This window comes from Carcharodon carcharias, chromosome 2, assembly GCF_017639515.1.
Source record: "Carcharodon carcharias isolate sCarCar2 chromosome 2, sCarCar2.pri, whole genome shotgun sequence".
Lineage (NCBI taxonomy): Eukaryota > Metazoa > Chordata > Chondrichthyes > Lamniformes > Lamnidae > Carcharodon > Carcharodon carcharias.
This window is the reverse complement of record NC_054468.1, coordinates 216319186-216340371: the sequence shown is the minus strand read 5'-3', so window position 1 is coordinate 216340371 and position 21186 is coordinate 216319186. Positions and strand designations below refer to the sequence as shown.

Here is a 21186-nt window from a genome sequence, read left to right as displayed (position 1 = left end):
CCTACATCTGCGATTCCTCTGACGCCCTACATCATATCAACAATTTCCAGTTCCCTGGCCCCAACCACCTCCTCTTCACCATGGATGTCCAATCCCTCTACACCTCCATCCCCCACCAGGATGGCCTGAGAGCTCTCCACTTCTTCCTCAAACAGAGGCCCAAACAATCCCCATCCCCACTACTCTCCTCCGTCTGGCTGAACTTGTTCTCACACTGAACAATTTCTCCTTAAACTCGTCTCACTTCCTCCAAATAAAAGGTGTGGATATGGGTACCCGCATGGGCCCCAGTTATGCCTGTCTCTTTATGGGGTATGTGGAAAATTCCTTGTTCCAGTCCTACTCAGGCCCCCCTCCCACAACTCTTTCTCCGGTACATCGATGACTGCTTCGATGCCACTTCATGCTCTCGTCTAGATCTGGAAAAATGTATTAATTTTGCTTCCAATTTCCACCCCTCCATCATTTTCACGTGGTCCATCACTGACACTTCCCTTCCTTTCTTTGACCTCTCTGCCTCAATTTCTGGTATTAGACTGTCCACCAATATCCATTACAAGCCTACCAACTCCCACAGCTACCTCGACTACAGCTCCTCATACTCTGCTTCCTGTAAGGACTCCATCCCATTCTCTCAGTTCCTTCGCCTCCATCGCATCTGTTCTGATGATGCCACTTTCAAAAACAGTTCCTCTGACATGTCTTCCTTCTTCCTTAACAGAGGTTTTCCACCCATGGTGGTTGACAGGGCCCTCAACCGTGTCTGGCCCATCTCCCGCGCATCTGCCCTCATACCTTCCTCTCCCTCTCAGAAACATGATAGGGTCCCCCTTGTCCTCACTTATCACCCCACCAGCCTCCACGTTCAAAGGATCATCCTCCCCCATTTCTACCAACTCCCGCATGATGCCACCACTAAACACATCTTCCCTTCAGCCCCCGCCCCGGTGGCATTCCGCAGGGATTGTTCCCTTGGGGACACCCTGGTCCACTCTTCCATCACCCCTACACCTCAACCCCCTCCCACGGCACCTTCCAATGCAACTGCAGAAGGTGCAACACCTGCCCCTTTACTTCCCCTCTCCTCGCCATCCAAGGGCCCAAACATTCCTTTCAAGTGAAGCAGCACTTCACTTGCGCTTCCCTCAATTTAGTCTACTGCATTCACTGCTCCCATTGCGGTTTCCTCTACATTGGAGAGACCAAACACAGGCTGGGTGACCGCTTTGTGGAACACCTTTGGTCTGTCCACAAGCATGACCCAGACCTCCCTGTCATTTGCCATTTCAAAGCACCACCCTGCTCTCATGCCCACATGTCCGTCCTTGGCCTGCTGCAATGTTCCAGTGAAGCTCAACGCAAACTGGAGGAACAGCACCTCATCTTCTGACTAGGCACTTTACAGCCTTCTGAACTTAACATTGAGTTCAACAATTTCAGATCATGAACACTTTCCTCCATCCCGACCCCCATTCCAATCCTTTTTCCAATAGTTTATAATTTTTAAAATATATTTTTCTTTTCCCACCTATTTCCATTATTTTTAAATTTATTTCCTTCCATTGTTTTATCTCCCCCTTTTAGCCCATTTCGAAGCCTTCCCCCGACCCCACCCCCATTAGGGCCATCTGTCACTTGCTCGTTCTGATTTCTACCCTTAATGTCACAATTAGCACATTCCTTAGATAATATCACCACCATCAACGCCCCTTTGTCCTTTTGTCTATGACATCTTTGGCAATCTCTTCTTTGCCTCCACCTATCACTGGCCCTCTATCCAGCTCTACCTGCCCCACCCCCCTTAAACCAGTTTATATTTAACCTCATTTCTATACTTCCTTAGCTCTGATGAAGAGTCACACAGACTCGAAACATTAACTGTATTCCTCTCCGCAGATGCTGTCAGACCTGCTGAGTTTTTCCAGTTAATTTTGTTTTTGTTTCAGATTTCCAGCATCCACAGTATTTTACTTTTATATTATCCTCCAGGCTTTTGTTTAATTTAAAACAAAGGTGCAATGCCCGGACATGGTCCTTTTGCCTGCCTATTAACAAACGTAGCTTCTAGCAGGTGTAAGTGAGCCACATTGCACGCCTGACTGATAATCTTTAATTGATTCTTAGTGTATTTCTTAGTATACTGTGGTTCATTGACGCTTTCTAGAAGCTACACATATTCATATGCAGTGACTTTGTCCCCTGCAGGCAAATGGAAAATGTACAGGGCGTTGTGCCTTTTTAAAATTAACAAAAGCCTGGAGGATAATAGTTCCCTGGTGCATTCTCCATGGCAACGCCTTGACCAATCAGAGTCGACTTGCCAACCAATCTTTTCTCGTGCAGTGTAAATTGCTGCTCCCTTTGAAACTTGGCATTCTTGCATCTGTCCTTACGAGTGTAAGGTGAAGCATGTCTCTTTTTTCAGCAGTAACTCTACTTTCCTTGTACCATTCATGTTGCGCCACATTTCCGATATCAGAGGGAACTTGTGAATAAACACAGAAAGAAATGGGATGAGCTGACAAACAGAGGCTCAAACAATTCCACATGATCCAGAGTAAAAACATTTTCTGTGAATGTTGCCTAGGCTGCTTCCATTTCTAACAAGTTAAATAAAGATGCAGTTATTTTTGGTTGTCAAACATCAACAAGTTACCACATGTTGTTATGCATTTAGCATGATAGTTAAGTAGTTACCGCTGATATGAGCTTTGGAAACAGGTCTGTTTACTCCATTCAAGCTTAGAAAGGGAAGAAGTACGATCAAACACAAAAGAGTTTTCATAACAGATAAAGATTCAGCCAATGCCGAACTGTCAAGGTCAGGAACATGATAGGAGATTTTATGATCAAAAATCATCAAGACAAATCCCAAGCCCTTTTAAACTAATTGAGGTGAGGATCATTTTTAAAAAATCAACACTCTGCCACAGCTTACATTTTTAAAGTAAAATGACAAAGTCTCACTGGGGCACAGATACTTATTTATGATGTTAAATGCCTCTACTTACCTGGTTACCTATTTATTCCTCAGCCTTTCATTTTGCTATCTCTCCCCTCCCCACACTATCCCTAACACAGAAGACAGCCAGAGGGTTTGCCCCCTACACTGTCCCAATGCTGTTCTTAAAGCAGCCTCTATGAAGTGCACAAGAGTGGCCTGGGTTGACTCATGCTCCATTTGTTCCCCTTTGTGCCTGCAAGCCTACGCACTGCACTGGCAATCGTCCTGCTCCAACCCCACCACGCCTTCCCCCAACCTCATGGGTTGGTAGGAGGAGCTTGCTCTATGAAGTATCACCAGCACCAAATTGGTAGTCCCACCATCCATAACACAACATGTCATTCCAGCAACCCTCTTAACCATCATACTGCCTGCACTGTTCACTGAATTAAAGGGACAGCATGCATCACTAACAGCGATTCCATTTTATTCTTAATTTGAATGGAAAGTGCTTAATGAACGTGAAACAGTGGCTGGGATTTTCCGGCCCTGCCATGGAGGGATGCGGCAGGCCAGGCAACATCCATTGACTTTCGGCGGAACTGGAAGATTCCAGAGGCACCGGAAAATCCCGGCCAGTGTCTTTACTCACTCTCACATTTATTGGAGTACAATTAGCTCAATTTTCTGCCTTATACAACAAAATAGATTTACCACCAAGCCTAGAGCATGGCTTCTGAGATTAATACACTTCCTTCACTTTCTCAACCACGGTAATTCCCTTCAGGAAAAATCACTGGATGTAAATTATTTTGGAGTGTTCTCAGAGGCATGACAAGATGCCTTAAGCTATTCATTTTCCTTCTAGTTTTCTCAGCTGCCAGTTGAAATAACGGTGACAATTATTTGTTTTTGATAGCCACACCCCAGATAATAGCATCCGTTGCAGTGACTCAGAAATACCTAACAAAGAATGATAGAATGATAGAATGATCCAGCACAGAAGGTGTCCATTTGGCCCACCTCTTTGAAGGAACTATCCAATTAGTCCCACTCCCTTACCCTTTCCCCATAGCTGTGCAAACTATTCCCCTTCAAGTATTCATCCAATTCCCTTGTGGAAGTTATTACTGCATCTGCTTCCATCTTTTAGCAGTGCATTCCCAAATCGCAGAGAACTCGCCGTGTAAAACAAATTCTCTTCATCTCCCCACTTGTTCTTTCACCAATTACATTAAATCTGTGCACTTTGGGAGGTCATTTTGTGTTTGCAGGAAGAGAGCTGACAAGCAGCTCTTAGGCTAATCTGAAGAGCCAGCCACCGGTGTGAACTGAGTGGAAGCCGGCTCAATTAAATGCCAATTTCCTCTTTTAAATATTGGAAATACTGAAGCCTTTGTCCGCACCCCCTAGCTCACCAACTCCATTCAGCTCCCAGGCAATAATCTGAGATTAAGTCAGTCTGTTTGCAACCTTGGTGTCGCATTTGATCCCAAGATAAGATTCCACCCTCACATTAGTATCATCACTAAAACCGCCTATTTCCACCTCTGTAACACTGCCCAACCACCCCTGTCCCAGCTCATCTGCTGAAACCCTCATTCATGCATTCATTATCTCTAGATTCAACTATTCCAACATACTCCTGCATGCCTCCCACATTCCACCCTCCATAGGGAGGTCTCTGCTGCCCTTGTCTGAACTCGCAGCAGGCCCTGCTCCCCTATCAACCCTGAGTTCACTGACTTACACTGACTCCCAGTCAAGCAACACCTTGACTTTAAAATTCACATCCTTGTTTGCCTATCTCTGTAATCTCCTCCAGTACCACAGGATATCCCCGAGATATCAGCACTGCTTTAATTCTGGCCTCTTGTACATTCCCAGTCATCACTGCTCCACTACTGGAGGCCGTGCCTTCAGTTAACGGGATCACAACCTCTGGAATTCCCTCCGTACTTTGCTCCACCTCTCGACTTCGCTATCCTCCATTAAGACGCTCCTTAAAACCTACCTCTTTGACCGAGCTTCTGGTCATCTGGCTTAATATCTCCTTATGTGACTTGGTATCATACTTATATAACCCTCCTGGGAAGTGCCTTGGAATGTTTCATTACCTTAAAGGTGCTATATAAACTTAAGTTGTTGTTATACATTATAGAACAGAGGGAGCAGTGACATGAATAGACATCTATGGTAGTTTGCTCTGCAGGCAGCATTTTCCAGCAGGTAACAAATATATTTGCTACTGTTCTTTGTCAGACATAAATGAAAGAGGGAGGGAGGTTAAAAGTGTATTAAACAGAAACTACTCCCTAGACTTAACTTGATCCTCAGATAATAGAATCTAAATAGCCCTACAGCAGTGCTATCAAATTCCATTCATTAATTAATCCAGGGAAATGACTTACTTGCACTGGCTGAAAAACAAAGTAACTAAACAGTTTGCTGAGGAAAATTGGTAATCAGTGAGCTTTGCAATTTATTTTAATCCTCGCACTAATTTTCCCTTTTCCCAGCACCCATCTATACCAAAGTTGTATTTATTTCTTTGTCTGAACTTCCAAAGGCAAAAATTCAAGTGGCTATGTTTTACAAGTGAGCAGTTAATTTAAGTGTGTTTATAACCAAAACTATGCCAAACGCTGAATTTTTAGACTGCCTCTCCAAAATGGACAAGAGGTATAGATAATGTTAAAAAGAAACAGCAAAATGGTGCAAAAGCACTTCCTAAAAACAAATCTTTGCAGGCAAGAGTTGCCAAAATCCCGACAGATTAATCAAACTTTAGTGTGGATTGCATGTGACCCAGCCTCTTCATTTGAAACTTAACCTTTCTTTGAAATGAAAAATTGAAATACAAATTACATCTGTCTTTAGTGGATTCAGTTCCTCCTACATGTGCATCATTTCAAATTTTACTCTTCAAGTCTTTTCATTATAGTGTACATTTCGGCCTTATTTGGATGTTAACCTTTCAAAGTCATTTATATTGGCTCAAACAATGAGTCAGTAAGCAGAGAGTTTCAGATTTATATTTCACTGGGATAATGTAATTGCATGTTTTATGAATGACATCACCTTGATCCAGTAGGCAGGTTTAGTATGCAGTTAGGTACACAATCAAGGCCAGTCTCCCCGAACAATGCACAAAATAACCTCTTTTTTTGTTATGTCGATTGAGGGGCACATGTTGGCCAGGGTTCTGGGGACAACTCCCCTGTTTTTCTTCAAGGTAGTGCCGCAGGATCCCTTACGCTCACTTGAGAGAGCAGACAGGGCCTCAGTTTAACATCTCAACTGAAAGTTGGCACCTCTGACAATGCAGAATCCCTCAGTACTGCACTGAAGTGTCCGCCTCGACTTTTGTGGTTAATGGCTGGAGTGGGACTTGAACACACAACCTTCTGACTCAGGGGCAGGAAGGCTGCCAACCGCAGCTGGCAGAAAAGCTGTGAGGATACTTACGTGTACTTACATCAATAAAAAGGGCAGAGTTTTAGATGCATATCCAAATTGTCACACCCAACTCCAGGTCCCATTGCAAAATGAAAACTGTACTTTAAAATTGAGTGCACTCTAAATGACAAGCTTTAAATCCAAAGTGCTTTTAATGTTTCTTGAACATATAAGTGAATTTGGGATGTCATGATTGTTATTAGTCTTGGCCACATGCACGTTGATGTTCTGAAAGAAAAAGAGGGGCATTGTGTTCAGCTTCTCAAGCCTGACTTAAGGGATATTGCATTCTTTACCTGTATTCATTTTACCCGCAGGTCAGTTGGACATAGTAAATTAAACCTCTTTATGTTAAGCAAATTTATTGCTTTGGAGGAATGTTCTCCTCCTTCCTCCACGACTGATACATTGGGCAGAATTTTCCCCGTCGGGGGGGTTGTGTGGGAGTGGGCACGGACCTGACCTGCGGCCACCGATCGGGTCCACGCCGCTGCTTTACATGAATGGGCTAATAAAGGCCCGCCCAGTGTGACACGCGCCCTGAAGGGCTGAGCGCTCCCTGTGTGGGCGAGGGGGTTCCCTGAGTCGGGGCACAGAGCTGCCTCAGGCAGATTAGGTTAAGTTCCAAAAATTTTAACGATAGAGAAAAAAAAAATTTTAAGACATGTCCCCCTCATGTGACAGTGTCACGTGAGCTGGGACACATCAACGAACTTTAATGAAAAAAGTTTTTTAATTTATAAATCGTTCATGAAACCTCATCCCGGCCGTGGATGAGGTTCCGTGAGAAATGCGAAGGCCGCCTGGGCTCTTCGCCTGCCCACCCACCAACCTTAAGGTTGGATGGGCAGCTCTCTCAATGGGCTTAATTAATTCATTAATGGCCTTAACAGGTTGCGTGCCCGCCAACCTGAAAATCTAAGTGACGGGCGGTGACATCGGGGTGGGGGGGCCACGCCCAACGTCACCCCGCGTCGTTTTACGCCTCGGCGAGCAGGCCCCGCCCCCGCTCACCGAGCCGAAAATTCAGCCCATTGTCAAAAGGTAATCGCCGAATCAAAAAGGGTGCAGGAGATCTGTCACTACTCCCGCAGAATCCTGAATTACTCACGGAGAATGCCATCTAGTGGTGACTTCAAATTCAACCCTCCCACCCTTTGTTGGGCCCAGCACCATTGCAAGAAAATTACCAATGAATGAGTTGGAAAAAAGTTCCAAAATTCATGGAACAAAGACCCAGTTATCATTCACCCATCTCAGATTCATTAATAAGGGGTAGGTTCATGATCTGTTTCCCTCTTGCAGTGGAAAGCACAAGTTATGTTTTGAAGAAATACAGCTAGCCAACAATTAAATCTTTTGATCTTATCCTTCACAGTCATGCAGTTGTTATTTTAGAATAAAAATGTACTGCATTATTAAAACACATATTAAATTCGGAAACCTGTCATGGTGCTGGTAACGCACAGCATTATGCTGCAGCTCCCCACAGGGAACTTATGGGCGGAAGATAAAGTAGGTCTTTTGCGTAAAACAGGTGATTGCAAATTGGCAGCCTGCTTTACACTCCACTGGACCTTCTTTCTTCTTGACGTCAATGGAAAATTAAAATTTGGCAAGGTGTAAAAGGGGCTGCTAACGCCTAACACCAATTTCGGCTCCAGCGTTTTCAGTCACACCAGCTAGGTGAGTTGTTGACAACGGCCAATGGGGCCTAAACTCGAAAGCACCCGATAAAGTTTGCCAAATAGTCAGCGTGCTGGTCTCACGGGACAGTAGACAGACACCCAAGGGTGGTCCTAAATGCATTGTCAGGCTCCAGTGGAACAAACCCAGTGAGCTGCAGGTGTTGTCGGGCTCACCAATGCAGCTGGATGGCCTGAGCCTGGGTAATTCATCTGGCCCAGTTTGCGAGTCACCCCACAAGGGGGTGGTGCGGAGGCAATCTCAAACGGTCCCAGCACAGGCCAGTGGAAGCTCACAGTATTAATGTGAAGGCAGGAAGGCATGAAGGCTGGCTCCATGTTAAGTCATACAAAACTTACCTGCCAGTTCCTTCCATGGCCTCCTGTGGTCTCTTTAATGGCTGCTGCTTAGGCCATTGTAGAACATGGGAAACTAGCTCTACCTTGAACAATGCAAGCTCTGGCTTGTATAAACTATTACCCAGGAAGGACCCTCATATCAGGACTGAAATGAGGTCTGTGCTTATTAAGATGGCTTGTCCAAATTAGGTGTGAGGCAGGCACACTATGTCCATACACAAGATGGTGCAATAATGGTGAATTTTGGCCCCAGTGCACATTCCTACGCCAATAAGTGAGCCAAAAAAAGGCTTTAACCTAGCCGCACTGCTCAAGCAAGGCCTATCAGCATCAGTGAAGCCTAGGAATAGATTCAAAGAATTGTGTTACCACATAAACAATTTATGATGATCTTGTAGGATTTTGACCCGTGTGATTCAATGTATCCACTACATAAGCCTTTAGGAGGGGCACATTCTAAACTGAAGCACTGTTGCTGCTGGGAATAATAATTGATGATATTCTAAACAAGGAGTGAGACATGTCAGGCAAAGAGTGTCAGAAAGACAGTGACAGAGACAAAGAAAGAGATAGACAGGGAGAGAGAGTCAGACAGACACAGGCAGACACAGACAGACAGCGAGAGAGATGGAGACATAGGGACTTAGAGACATAGAGAGGCAGAAAGAGAGAGAGAGACAGGGACAGAGAGACAGAGACAGAGAAAACAAGACGGAGTTATAGAGACGTAGAGACACATAGAGAGGGACAGAGAGAGTGAAAGAAACAAAGTGAGAGAGGAACAGGGACAGAGACAGAGAGAACTTGCATTTATATAATATCTTTCCATTTCACTCAGAATATCCTAAAGAGCTTCACACACAATGAATTAATTCAATTGTGATGTATATTGTTATTTTACTGCAGCCCTCTTTGTTTTTAACCTTCACCTTAAATGCAGCATTTATACGCTGAGATACTGTTGATAACTGTATTTTGCACAGTTTTCCACAATAAAAGGCTGATTTTACAGATGTAAGCTCCTGCCAGGGACCCTCGTCCACCAGGAGCACCCAGTGGAATCAAGGGGGCTCACTCCCCACAATCTTCCCTCCTTCAATGTTAGTAGATGAAAAAAATCATAGAGACTGCCCCCACAATTTCCTGAAAAGCACTCCCAGCAGGTCTAACTCGCCACTGGAGTCAATCACCAATTCAGCCCTTTCGCCATCAGTAAACATGCGAACGTACGAATTAGGATCAGGATTAGGCCATTTGGCCCCTCAAGCCTTCTTTGCCATTCAATAAGATCCTGGCTGATCTGACTGTAGCCTCATCTCCACGTTCCACCTAGCCCCAAAAGGATTTGAGTGCCATGGTGCACAACAGAATCACTCATACTGGAACCCTGTTACCTACATTCAGATCAATAAAAAGATTTCACAACAACAACTTTTCACAGTTCAGTAAATTATCCGTCGCTAACTATTTCCAAGGACAGGGACCTCCAGGGGATCGGGAGGAGCACCCATGTTACATCCCGTCCGATATTACTCCTCAGAGTTCAATGGGGTGGTGGATTATAAAACCAGTACTGCACCTGATCTCTGGCTTCGGTTCAAATGATCCCCACAGCGATCCCATTATAACTGCTAAATTGGCCAGTGCAAACATTGTCGCTTATCAATTACATGGTCGACAACAACCAACATGTCAGCAGTGGGCCGTTTTCAGAAAACGAAACATTAAAATTAAGGCAGCCCCAGTGATCTCCACAGAATTACAGAAAAGGTAGTGGATGAATGGGATCGATGGCTATCACACAACGAAAGAAGGATTTAGAAATCTTTCACCGTTGCACTCTCTGGTTCAGTATTTAACGGGAGGTCATCAATGAGCTCACAGATCCCGCGCAGCCGCTCTATTCGATGCTTTTTATTAACGTTTGCTGTGTTATTTACATTGTTAGACCTGATCTTATTGAATGGCACAGCAGGCTCGAGGGGCCGAGTGGCCTACTCCTGCTCCTAATTTGTACGTTTGAGTAGCACTCCCTGCTAGTGCTGCTGTTCCACATGCAGGAGGGTTGAGCACTTTGCAGCTGCAGGATCCAGCTGGCACCCACCTGTAACCAGGCCTCTTTTCCAGGAAACACATGATTCAGATTTAGAGCCAATGTCCCAGCTTTCTCACTCCAGCCTACTGGATTTCGTCTTTCAATATTAATTCTAAAGCATTACACTTGCGTGATAAATTCATTTTGCACCCAGGTTCCTATCACTTTCTATCGCCTGGTCTCTTACTGCATGAATATAAACTCACTCCACCCCCCCGAGATCTCCAACTTGAAAGTCACTCCCTAGAAGCCAGGATCAGCAGCGTTTGGATCAGAGTGCAGCAAGAGCGCTATGGAGGCCTGAGTGTGTCATTAGTGCAATGAGGGTGCGCTGGCGTTTGGTTCCGCCACTTTTACACTGAGGGTGATATGGGGTGGAATTTAATGCCCTCCCCTGTGGCGAGTTTGATGGTGGGGGAGGTATTTAATCGGGCGGAAGAGTGGTGGGTGGAGATCCCACTACCTCCACCCTGATTAAGTCCATGGTGGGAAAGTCTGTGGATGGCCTTTTCACCCCGTCACTCATCCTGCCACTGCTGGTATTAACTCAGTTCGCCAGGTGGGGAACATGTCAAACTAACCCATGCGGGGTTGCTTGCAGGCTCCTGGGTCGAATGGGGGCCGGGGGGGAGGGGGTGTGGGGTGAGGGGTGAGGGGGTCCCATGTTCAAAGGGATTCAGTGCCTGATTGAGCGACCTGGCATCGGGAAGGGAGTGCCCTGCTGGGAGCCACACCGCTCCCCTTGCTGCCAACCGCCCACTCCCCCGCAACCCCCAACCCATGACTCCCCTCCTGCCATCACCCACCTGTGGCCTGGGACCCAGCAACAATACTAGGCCTCGGGTGGGTGGGTGTCATACAAGCAGCGGCATTGCCTCCCAGGTGGCGCTGCCATTCAATAGAGCTGCTGGTCTGTGATTGGTTGGCTGCTCTTAGTGGGCGGGACTTCTGATCCCCCACCTCACTCAGGGCCCTTGACCCTGAGGAAGGACCACTGCAGTCCAGTTAAATGCCTGAGTGACACTTAATACAGCTGGCCTTCCTGAAAAGAGGTGATGTGGGGTTCTCGGCAGCGGGCAAGATCCCTGTTGCCTCCATTAAATACTGCCCATGGCGTCTGGTTCTGAGAGCATTATAACAAGAAGTTGCATTTACATAACAATTTAACATAGTAAAACAAAGGCAGTGCACAGAAGTGTTATCAAGCTAAATTTAACACTAAGCCACACAGGGAAATATTAAGTCAGATGCTTGGTTAAGGAGGGAGGTTTTAAGGAATTGTCTTAAAGGAGGAAAGTGAGATAGAGAGGCAGAAAGGTTTAAGGGGGTGAGTTCCAGAGCTTCGGGTCCAAGCAGCTGAAGGCACAGCCACCAATGGTGCAGCACTAAAAATCAGGGATGCTCAAGCATCCCTCTGAATTAGAGGCATGCATATATCTCAAAGGATTGTAGAGCTGGGGGAGGTTACAGAGATATGGAAGGATTTGAAAACCAGGAGGAGGATTTTAACAGCGAGGCGTGCTGAGGATGAGCTGAGAAAGGAGAGGTGATAACCAGGCTCGACAGAGGCAGAAATTAGTGGGTAATGTGGGGTGCCGGTCTGTCACTATTACTCACGAGGCTTGTACTGAGGCTGCGTTACCATCTTCTGGCGTTTTCTCAGGATGTACAGATTAAAAACCCCAAACAAAGCCCAACTTGCCGACATGAGAAAGACTTTCTGAAATGCAACTGAAATCACTTACGCTTGGTGCATCTTTGAGAGCCAGGAGCTTGAGCCCATCCATGACAGCATTGACCACCGCAGACATTAACTCTGCAAATCAGAAAGTGGCATATTTATTGGAGAAAAGAGGAAGATGCTGACCAATAAAACATTTATCTGACAGTAAACTATCTATCAAGTAATCCTGTAAAAAATTTTACTGAGTCTGTCCATCAGTTCAATACCTCGCCTGACCACTGAGGTTTAGAAAGAGAGAAAATATGAAATACACTTTCATTTTAAAAATCCCGCCAATGAGCCTATGTTTCCAAAAGTGCTAAGAAGTGTTTTTATATCAACAGGAGCTCCTTCTGCATTTTTTTAAGGCAGTGGGCCATTCATCAAGAATGAGACAAGAGTTCAGTACTGACTCTGGTTAATTACATTTGATCAGTTGGAGATGGAGTTGACCCAAGCTCAGTAAACAAAAATCCCAGATTCTCAACAATATAAACCCCAGTGTCAAGATTCTCAATAATAAAAACCCCAGGGTCAGGGTTTTCTATAGTAAACTATTCGCTAAATCTCCTTCAACAGCGCCTTCCAAACCCCTGGCCAATACCATCTAGAAGGACAAGGGCAGCAGGCGCATGGAAACACCACCACCTGGAGGTTCCCCTCCAAGTCACACACCATCCTGACTTGGAAATATATCACAGTTCCTTCACTGTAGCTGGGTCAAAATTCTGGAACTCCATCCCTAACAACACTATGGATGTACCTGCATCAAATGGACTGCAGCGGTTCAAGAAGGCGGCTCACCACCACCTTCCCAAGGGCAACTAGGGATGGGCAATAAATGCTGGCCCAGCCAGTGATGTCCTCATCCCATGAAAGACTTCTTAAAAAATCCCAGGGTCAAGATTCTCAATGGTAAAATATAACTTGTCAAACTCTTTCGCCCCACCACAGTACATATTCACCACAATAACAATGGTCCCCTCTCGGTATGAAGAGGTTTTCTCTCTGGTTTTAAATAGATCATCTTTTCAAAGTTTGTGCGCAAACATGAGCAATGTTTTGGGTGTATCTGGTATCCACGAGGAAATGTTTCCTATGCATGGTTATAGCACCGCAGTGACCTGAGTCCCTTGCTGTGTGCAGAGGGCCGTGAACATGGTCTAAAGTTGCAGTTACATCTGACAGGAAGAAAGAAATTTGGGAGTTGATTAAATATTTACTGGTGTCAGGATTTTACTTGCATTATGGCATATCAATGTCCTTGAGCATGTTTTTTTTAATTAATCACTGTAGTTACCTTTTGGCTACTAGGCATATTATAAATAAATAAAAATAAATAACTAAAACATTGATTGGTCATATTGTAAATATGAAAGAATAAGTGGCATTGGAAGTGCTTGTTATTATATAGGATATAAACACATCATGATTTATCTTGAGGGGAATAATAAGTGTATAAAATATTAGGAGGGGTCAGATAAAAATAGTTGTTTGGGCAGTTGTGTTATGTGGGTGAGGCTTAAACGATATCCAGGAACGGAGGGAAGGTCACGGGTAGGTATTCAGCCAGCAATGATCTGGCACAAAGTTCAAGGGAGATCTCCTTACCCGCTAAGCTGTTGTTTTTGGTACTGCACGGGGTGTCTAATGGACTGTTGCTGGTAGTACTGGTGTGGATGGAACTGGGCGATGTGCTGTTGGGCGTGCGGGCTCGCCTTGCCCATCCGCCGGGTCCTGACCTGGGGCGAGCTTCTCCTGTAACTGGTCTTCACCTCCAGCACTGGAGCCGAGCCCTGCGCTCTCACTGTATAGGAGGAGGAGGAGGAGACGCCGTGCCTGGTGCCGAAGGTAGAGACACTGGTCCGGCCGCCAGCCGGGTGAGACTTGCCCGGGTGAAGCACATAAGTGATCCTCCTGAGACTCCTCTTGTCAGAGCAGACTTGGTGCGGCTGAAAGACGGAGACTAGCCACAGTAAGACGCTGTACCTCATCCACTCCATGTTGATAAGTTTGTTCCTTAAAGAAAACTTCTCTCCACTCCCGGTCAAACGTATTCCTCTGCAGTGCCTTTAAACAGACTGAACTGGCCCCCTTCCCTCGGTGGATCTCTGAAGACGGCTTCTTATATATATAAATATATATTATTTTTATATATAGAACAAAAAAATCGCTGGTTGCCAGATGTCTCCAGGAACAGATAACTTTACAAATCAAGAAAAATAAAGCTGAAAAAGGAACAGTCAGCACAAATAAATAAGAGAAACACACTCACTCACACACACACTGCAGCAGATGTTAGATGGTATCGCGATGGTTGTAAAATATTTTAGTTTGAACAGATTGAAAGTCTTTAAAAAGTTTTTGGGGGGAAGGGGGAGGGAGGGAGGTTCGAGTCACAGATCTGCCATCCAATCTTAGGCAGACATGACGTCAGGCACAAAGAGGATCTGGAGTTAGAACTGCCTTTTTCCAGCAGAATTAGGAGAAACACACTCATAAACCTATAGACATACACACACATATAGACCAAAGACATACACACAAATATAGACCTATAGACATACACACACATATACACATATAGACATACGCATACGTATACACATATACACCTACAGACCTACACACACATATACACATATAGACCAAAGACATACACACACATACACACATATAGACATACACACACATATACACATATAGACCTATAGACATACACACAAATACACATATAGACCTATAGACATACACACGCACATATACGCATATAAACCAATAAACATACACACATATACACACGCAAACATATAGACCTATAGACATACACACACATATACATCTATAGACATACACACACATATACATATATAGACCTATAGACATACACACACATAAACCTATAGACATACACATACAAATATACATATAGACCTATAGACACACACATATACACATATAGACCTATAGACATACACACACATATACACATATAAACCTATATACATACACACATATATACACATATAGACCTTTGGACATACACACACATACATACATATAGACATATACACATATAACTGATAGACATAGACACACATATACACATATAAACCTATAGACATACACACACATATACACGTGTACACTTACACACACATACACATATAAACCTATAGACATACACACATATGCATATAAACCTATAGGCATACATACACATATAAACCTATAGGCATGTGCACATATATACGCATACACACATATAAATCTATAGACATACACATACATATACACATATAGACTTATAGATATAAACATATAGACATACACACATATACACATATGCTTATATGCACACACATATACACATATGCTTATATGCACACACATATACACATATATACACATATACAGACATATATACACATACACACAGACATATTTACACATACACACATCTATACACACAAACATACGCACATCTATACACACATACACACACATGCACACACACACTCGTACATTCTAATAGGGCGATGTGCAATACTCAGTTCTCTGCGCTCGAGTTTGAAACTGGGGGCGTTTTCCACAACACAACAATTGTAGCACAATATCAGCCAAAAACTGGAGCAATACCAAATTACCTGCGCTCCCTGACGGTTCTTACTGTTTTTTGAATGACGATACGATTAATTCGTCTAATTAATTGTGCTTAGCTCATCTTTTAAAAAATGCATTATAATCCCAAAGGTCTTTTTTAAAAAAAATAAATGCAATGGTTATTAATGGGATCTTCTGATATTTCATCAGATATACTTGTGTATTCCAGTCACATCATGTCATGGACTGCATTATCTTTTACAAAGTATGAGGTGCAATACTGTGCTTAAATCCAAATCCCACGTAAAACAAAATTGGAAGCGGCGTGCATCTTTACAAATCACATCTTGTTCTTGGCAATTTTGTGATTTCACTCGCTCACACACAAGCACAACGCTATCAAATTCTGAACAGCTGCGAACACTTAAAAAAAACATTGTGTCGGGTTATTAGAGATGTCTGATGTAGTGTGCAACATGAATTTAGGATTTCAACGGGTTAAAAAAAAAGACACAACTTAAGCTAACCCAGTTGCAGGGAGAGTGAGCACTGTGGGCCCGATTCTGTGCAAGTGGTTGGGTTGTGAATGGGTTAAAATCGTGCCCCGATCAGGAGTTGATTTGGATATCGTAGTGCTCATTACTTGTGGGGCTGGGCACAAATCGTGAAGGGCAACACCGACACATTTGTCTTCGATGTTGCTCAAGCACTGTTGCCACCGACTTTAAAACAAGGGAGGAGGGCTCCGGACACTTTAAGAGTGATATGTACATCTCGGGATCTTGCCGTGCCATTGGCACTTGGGTGGCAGTGAGGATTGACGAGATATTGTCATACTGTGTGTGCTTCACCTGAGGATCCTGGGTCTTTCTCTACCAGTAACTCAGGGAAAGAGGAAGATTTTGTGATTTCTCAGAACTCAGTGCATGATGTTCGGTGTTCTAATCCTGGAGAAAGTTAGGTTATAAAACAATGCAAAGGTGCAGTCTTTTTAATACTGCATCATCCCTCACCCTGGACAACTGAAGCTTTGTGACAAAGAAAAATGACAGGTTTCCCACAAAAACCTCAGGAATATTACTGTGATTTTTTCCAGCATCTCCAGCAACAGTAGCACCTTTAACATAGTCAAACCACCCAAGGCATTTCACAGCAGCATTATCAACCAAAATTTGGCTTCAGCCACTTAAGGAGATATTGGGACAGACAACAAAATGTTTAATCAAAGAGGTATGTTTTAAAAGGCACCTCACAGGAGGATAAAGAGGTGGAAAAGTTTAGGGAGGGAATTTCTTTTTATTCATTCTTTCATGGGACGTGGGCATCACTGGCAAGGCCAGCATTTGTTGCCCATCCCTAATTGCCCTTGAACTGAGTGGCTTGCTTGGCCATTTCAGAGGGCAGTTAAGAGTCAACCACATTGCTGTGGGTTTGGAGTCACATGTAGGCCAGACCAGGTAAGGACGGCAGATTTCCTTCCCTAAAGGATATCAGTGAACCAGATGGGTTTTTACAACAATTGATGGTCGTTTCATGGTCACCATAGCTTCCAACCTAGACTGTTCTTTGTTAATTGAATTCAAATTCCACCATCTCCCCAAGAGCTTAGGCCCTAGGCAGCTGATTGCATGACTAAAGCAGTTAAAATAAGGGAGGTGCCAGAATTGGAGGAGCGCAGGGATCTCAGAAGGTTGTGGAACTGGAGGAGGTTGCAGAGATAGGATGAGGGCAAGGCTGCATAGAAGGATTTGCAAACAAAGATGAGCATTTTAAAAGTCTATGGCCAAACAGAGTGATCTCTGGCTGCCTTTGAGAAGCTGAAAAATCTGGCTGTGAGCTAACATGTTCTGAAGACATGAGGTTCCTCAGAAGGCCAGAGAGAATTATGATGCCTAGAGTTGTTACTTCCTGCTTTAGTGGAGACAAAACAAGATTTGAGCTTTGAGATTTGAAAAAAGGAAACTTGATCAACATTTGCTCCAAAGTTTACCTCAGTGCATAATTAACAGATGCCAAATTCTACAGCGTTGGTGGTAGTTCAACGACTACACTGAGTGAACCTGACAAAAGCATTGTGCCGTGATTATTGAATTTCATATCTATCTCTTTGAGTCTGGTTTGTTCCTGCACTAAACTGCAGTGAAAAAAAATGACATTATTTTCCTGATGTACATAAGTCACATTAGTTTAATTGTCACATTATGGGGCATTGTGTAAATATAATTAGATTGGGAGCAAGGAATCGTGAGGAAATTCAGTCAGCTTCTTGCAGTTAACTCAATCTCCATGGAACATAATAAAATCTATAGAGAGCATCTGGGTGGCTAGCATTGTGGTGAGGTAACATTCACAGCACTGTGTGTTAAATGGAGCACAGATAAGAGATTTATGATTGACAAGGTGTATACACCTAAGAAACAGCAGTGTTTCACTGAAGTAAAAAAGACAAGATACCAGGTTTCATTATAGAACTGAAAAGTAAGGAAGTTATTTCAAACTGAGTTGGACCACACCCAGAATACTGCGTACAATTCTGGTTGTCATATTATTAAAAAAAGATGTAGAGGCTTTGGGAAGGGTGCAAAAAAGATTTACATGTATGATACCAGGAGTGCAGAGAAAACCTATCAGGAGAGGATAAACAGATTGGGCCCCTTGAAATGAGAAGGCTGAGGGCTGATGTAATACAGATCATGAAAATTATGTCAGGTTGTGATGGAGTGGACACTGAGAGAATGTTTCCACTTGCAGGGAAGTGCAAAACTAGAGGCCTTCAATATAAAATCATTACAATAAAATCAAATAGGGAATTCAGAAGAAACTTCCTTACCCAGGGAGTGGTGAGAATGTGGAACTCACTACCACAGCAAGTGCTTGAGACAAACAGATGCATTTAAGGGGTGGCTAGATAAGCATATGAAGGAGAAGGAAATAGAGGGTTCTGCTGATAAAGTTATGTGAGAAAAAACAGGACGAGCATGGACTGGTTAGGCTGAATGGCTTGTTTCTGTGCTTGAAATCCTTTGTAATGTAGTTCTGTGTAAGTAGTTAGCCGAGAGACAGAGAGTGAATCAACAGAACTTGTATTTTGTTCCTCAAGGTGTTGACCATGCAGCATGCAAAGAGTCGTGTGCATTTCGCTAATCACCTAATTCTGGGATAATAATTCCTTCCTTGGAACACATGTACAGACACCAGATACTAAGGTGATTCCAGGCAGTAGCAAAAGTAAGACAGCAATCTCAAGGAGATTTTCAAAATCATGAAAAGTCAACAAAATTGATGCTGGTAACTATGATTAAAGGTTTAAATCCTAGGGGGATAGTTAACAATTGGGAAGTTATGTGAAAAGTTTTCACCCAAAGAATTAAAGAGTTATGAAATAAATTGTCAGGGAATAATATTGATGGGTTCAATGGCAAACTCATGCATTTCTGAAAAGAGAACACATAAACAACTTGCATTTATTTATATAGCACCTTTCACAACCTTAGGACATCACAAAGCACTTTAAAGTCAATGAAGTACTTTTTGAAGTATAATGAACCCCTGTTATAATGTAGGAAACACAGCAGCCAATTTACAAACAGCAAGGCTCCACAAGCAGCAATGAGACACATGCTAGACCAGATAATAGGTTTTTACTGATGTTGGTTGAGAGATAATTATTGGCCTTGCTTTCCACCAAAAAGTGCCAATAGGACCTTTTATGCCTACCCGAGAGAGCAGCTAGGTCCTCAACTTAACATTTCCCTCACTAATGCACTGAAGTGGCATTGCAGATTAAGGGCTCAAGCCTTTGGAGTGGGACCTGAAGCTATAACCTTCCAACTAACAGATGAGATTTTTTAATGCTTTCATGGGATGTGAGCTTCACTGACAAGGTCGGCATTTGTTGTCCATCCCGAATTGCCCTTGAGGTGGTGGTGGTGAGCTGCCTTCTGCTGCAGTCCATCTGGTGTAGGTAAATCCACAGTGCTGTTTAGGAGGGAGTTCCAGGATTTTGATCCAGCCATAAGTGAAAGATCAGCGATATAGTTCCAAGTCAGGATGGAGGGGGTTTTGCAGATGGTGGTACTCCCATGTGCCTGCAGCCCTTGTCCTTCTAGATGGTACAGGTTGCAGATTTGGAAGGTGCTGTCAAAGAAGGCTTCATATGTTGTTGCAATACACCTTGTAGATGGTACACACTGCTGTCAATGTGCGTCAGTGGTGGAGGCTGTGACTGTTTAAGGTGGTTGATGGGGCACCAATTAATCAGGTTGCTTTGTTCTGGACGGCGTTGAGTTTTTGAGTGTTGTTGTTATCTAGGCAAGTATTCTATCACACTCCGGACTTGTGCCTTGTCGATGGTGGACAGGCTGTGGGGAGTCAGGAGGTGAGTTACTCATTTCAGAATTCTTATATGAACATATATTCAAACATACAAACTAGGAGCAGGAGTAGGCCACTCGGCACTTCAAGCCTGCTCCACCATTCAATAAGATCATGGCTGATCTGATTATAATCTCTCATCTACCTCTGATAGCCTTTCACCTGCTTGTTAGTCAATAATCTATCTAGCTCTGCCGTAAAAATATTTAAAGGCCCTGCTTCCACTGCCTTTTGAGAAAGAGAGCCCTAAGACTCATGACCCTCTGAGAGAAAAAAATTCCTTATCTCGGTATTAAATGAGTGACCCTTATTTTTAAACAATGACCCCTAGTTCTAGATTCTCCCACAAGAGGAAACATCTTCTCCACATCCACCCTGTCAAAACCCCTCAGGATCTTAAAGGTTTCAATTAAGTCACCTCTTATTCTTCTAAATTCCAGTGGATACAAGCCTAACCTGTCCAGCCTTTCCTCATAAAACAACCTGTCCATTCCTGGTACTAGCCTAGTAAACCTTCTTTGAACTGCTTCTAATGTATTTACATCTTTTCTTAAATAAGGAGACCAGTACTGTACACAGTACTTCAGATGTGGTCTCAGCAGAGCCCTGTACAATTGAAGCATAACCTCCCTACTTTTGTATCTAATTCCCCGCTCAATAAATGATAACTTTCTATTAGTCTTCCTAATTACCTGCTGTACCTGCATACTAACCTTTTGTGATTCATGCACAAGGACACCCAGATCCCTCTGAATCTCAGAGCTCTGCAATCTCTCACCACTTAGATAATAAGCTTCTTTTTATTCTTCCTACCAAAATGGACAATTTCACGTTTTCCCACATTATACTCCATTGGCCAGGTCTTTGCCCACTCACTTAACCTATCTATGTCACTTTGTAGCCTTCTTACATCCTTCTCACAACTTACTTTGTTACCTATCTT

At 43.6% G+C, this 21186-nt stretch overlaps 1 protein-coding gene across 4 annotated transcripts in view; it reads right to left on the bottom strand.

The window, feature by feature from the left end:
* ltbp1 (latent transforming growth factor beta binding protein 1) overlaps positions 1-14573 on the bottom strand; it is a 383746-nt gene extending 369173 nt beyond the window's left edge. For all 4 annotated transcript variants that reach the window (XM_041215598.1, XM_041215616.1, XM_041215607.1 and 1 more), the window contains exons 1-2: positions 13878-14573; positions 12289-12359 (exon numbers count right to left, since the gene is read on the bottom strand). In XM_041215598.1, the coding sequence (XP_041071532.1) occupies positions 12289-12359; positions 13878-14269 (463 nt within the window). In that variant the 5' untranslated portion in view covers positions 14270-14573. The remainder of the gene's footprint in view (positions 1-12288; positions 12360-13877) is intronic.
* Positions 14574-21186: the final 6613 nt, after the last annotated feature.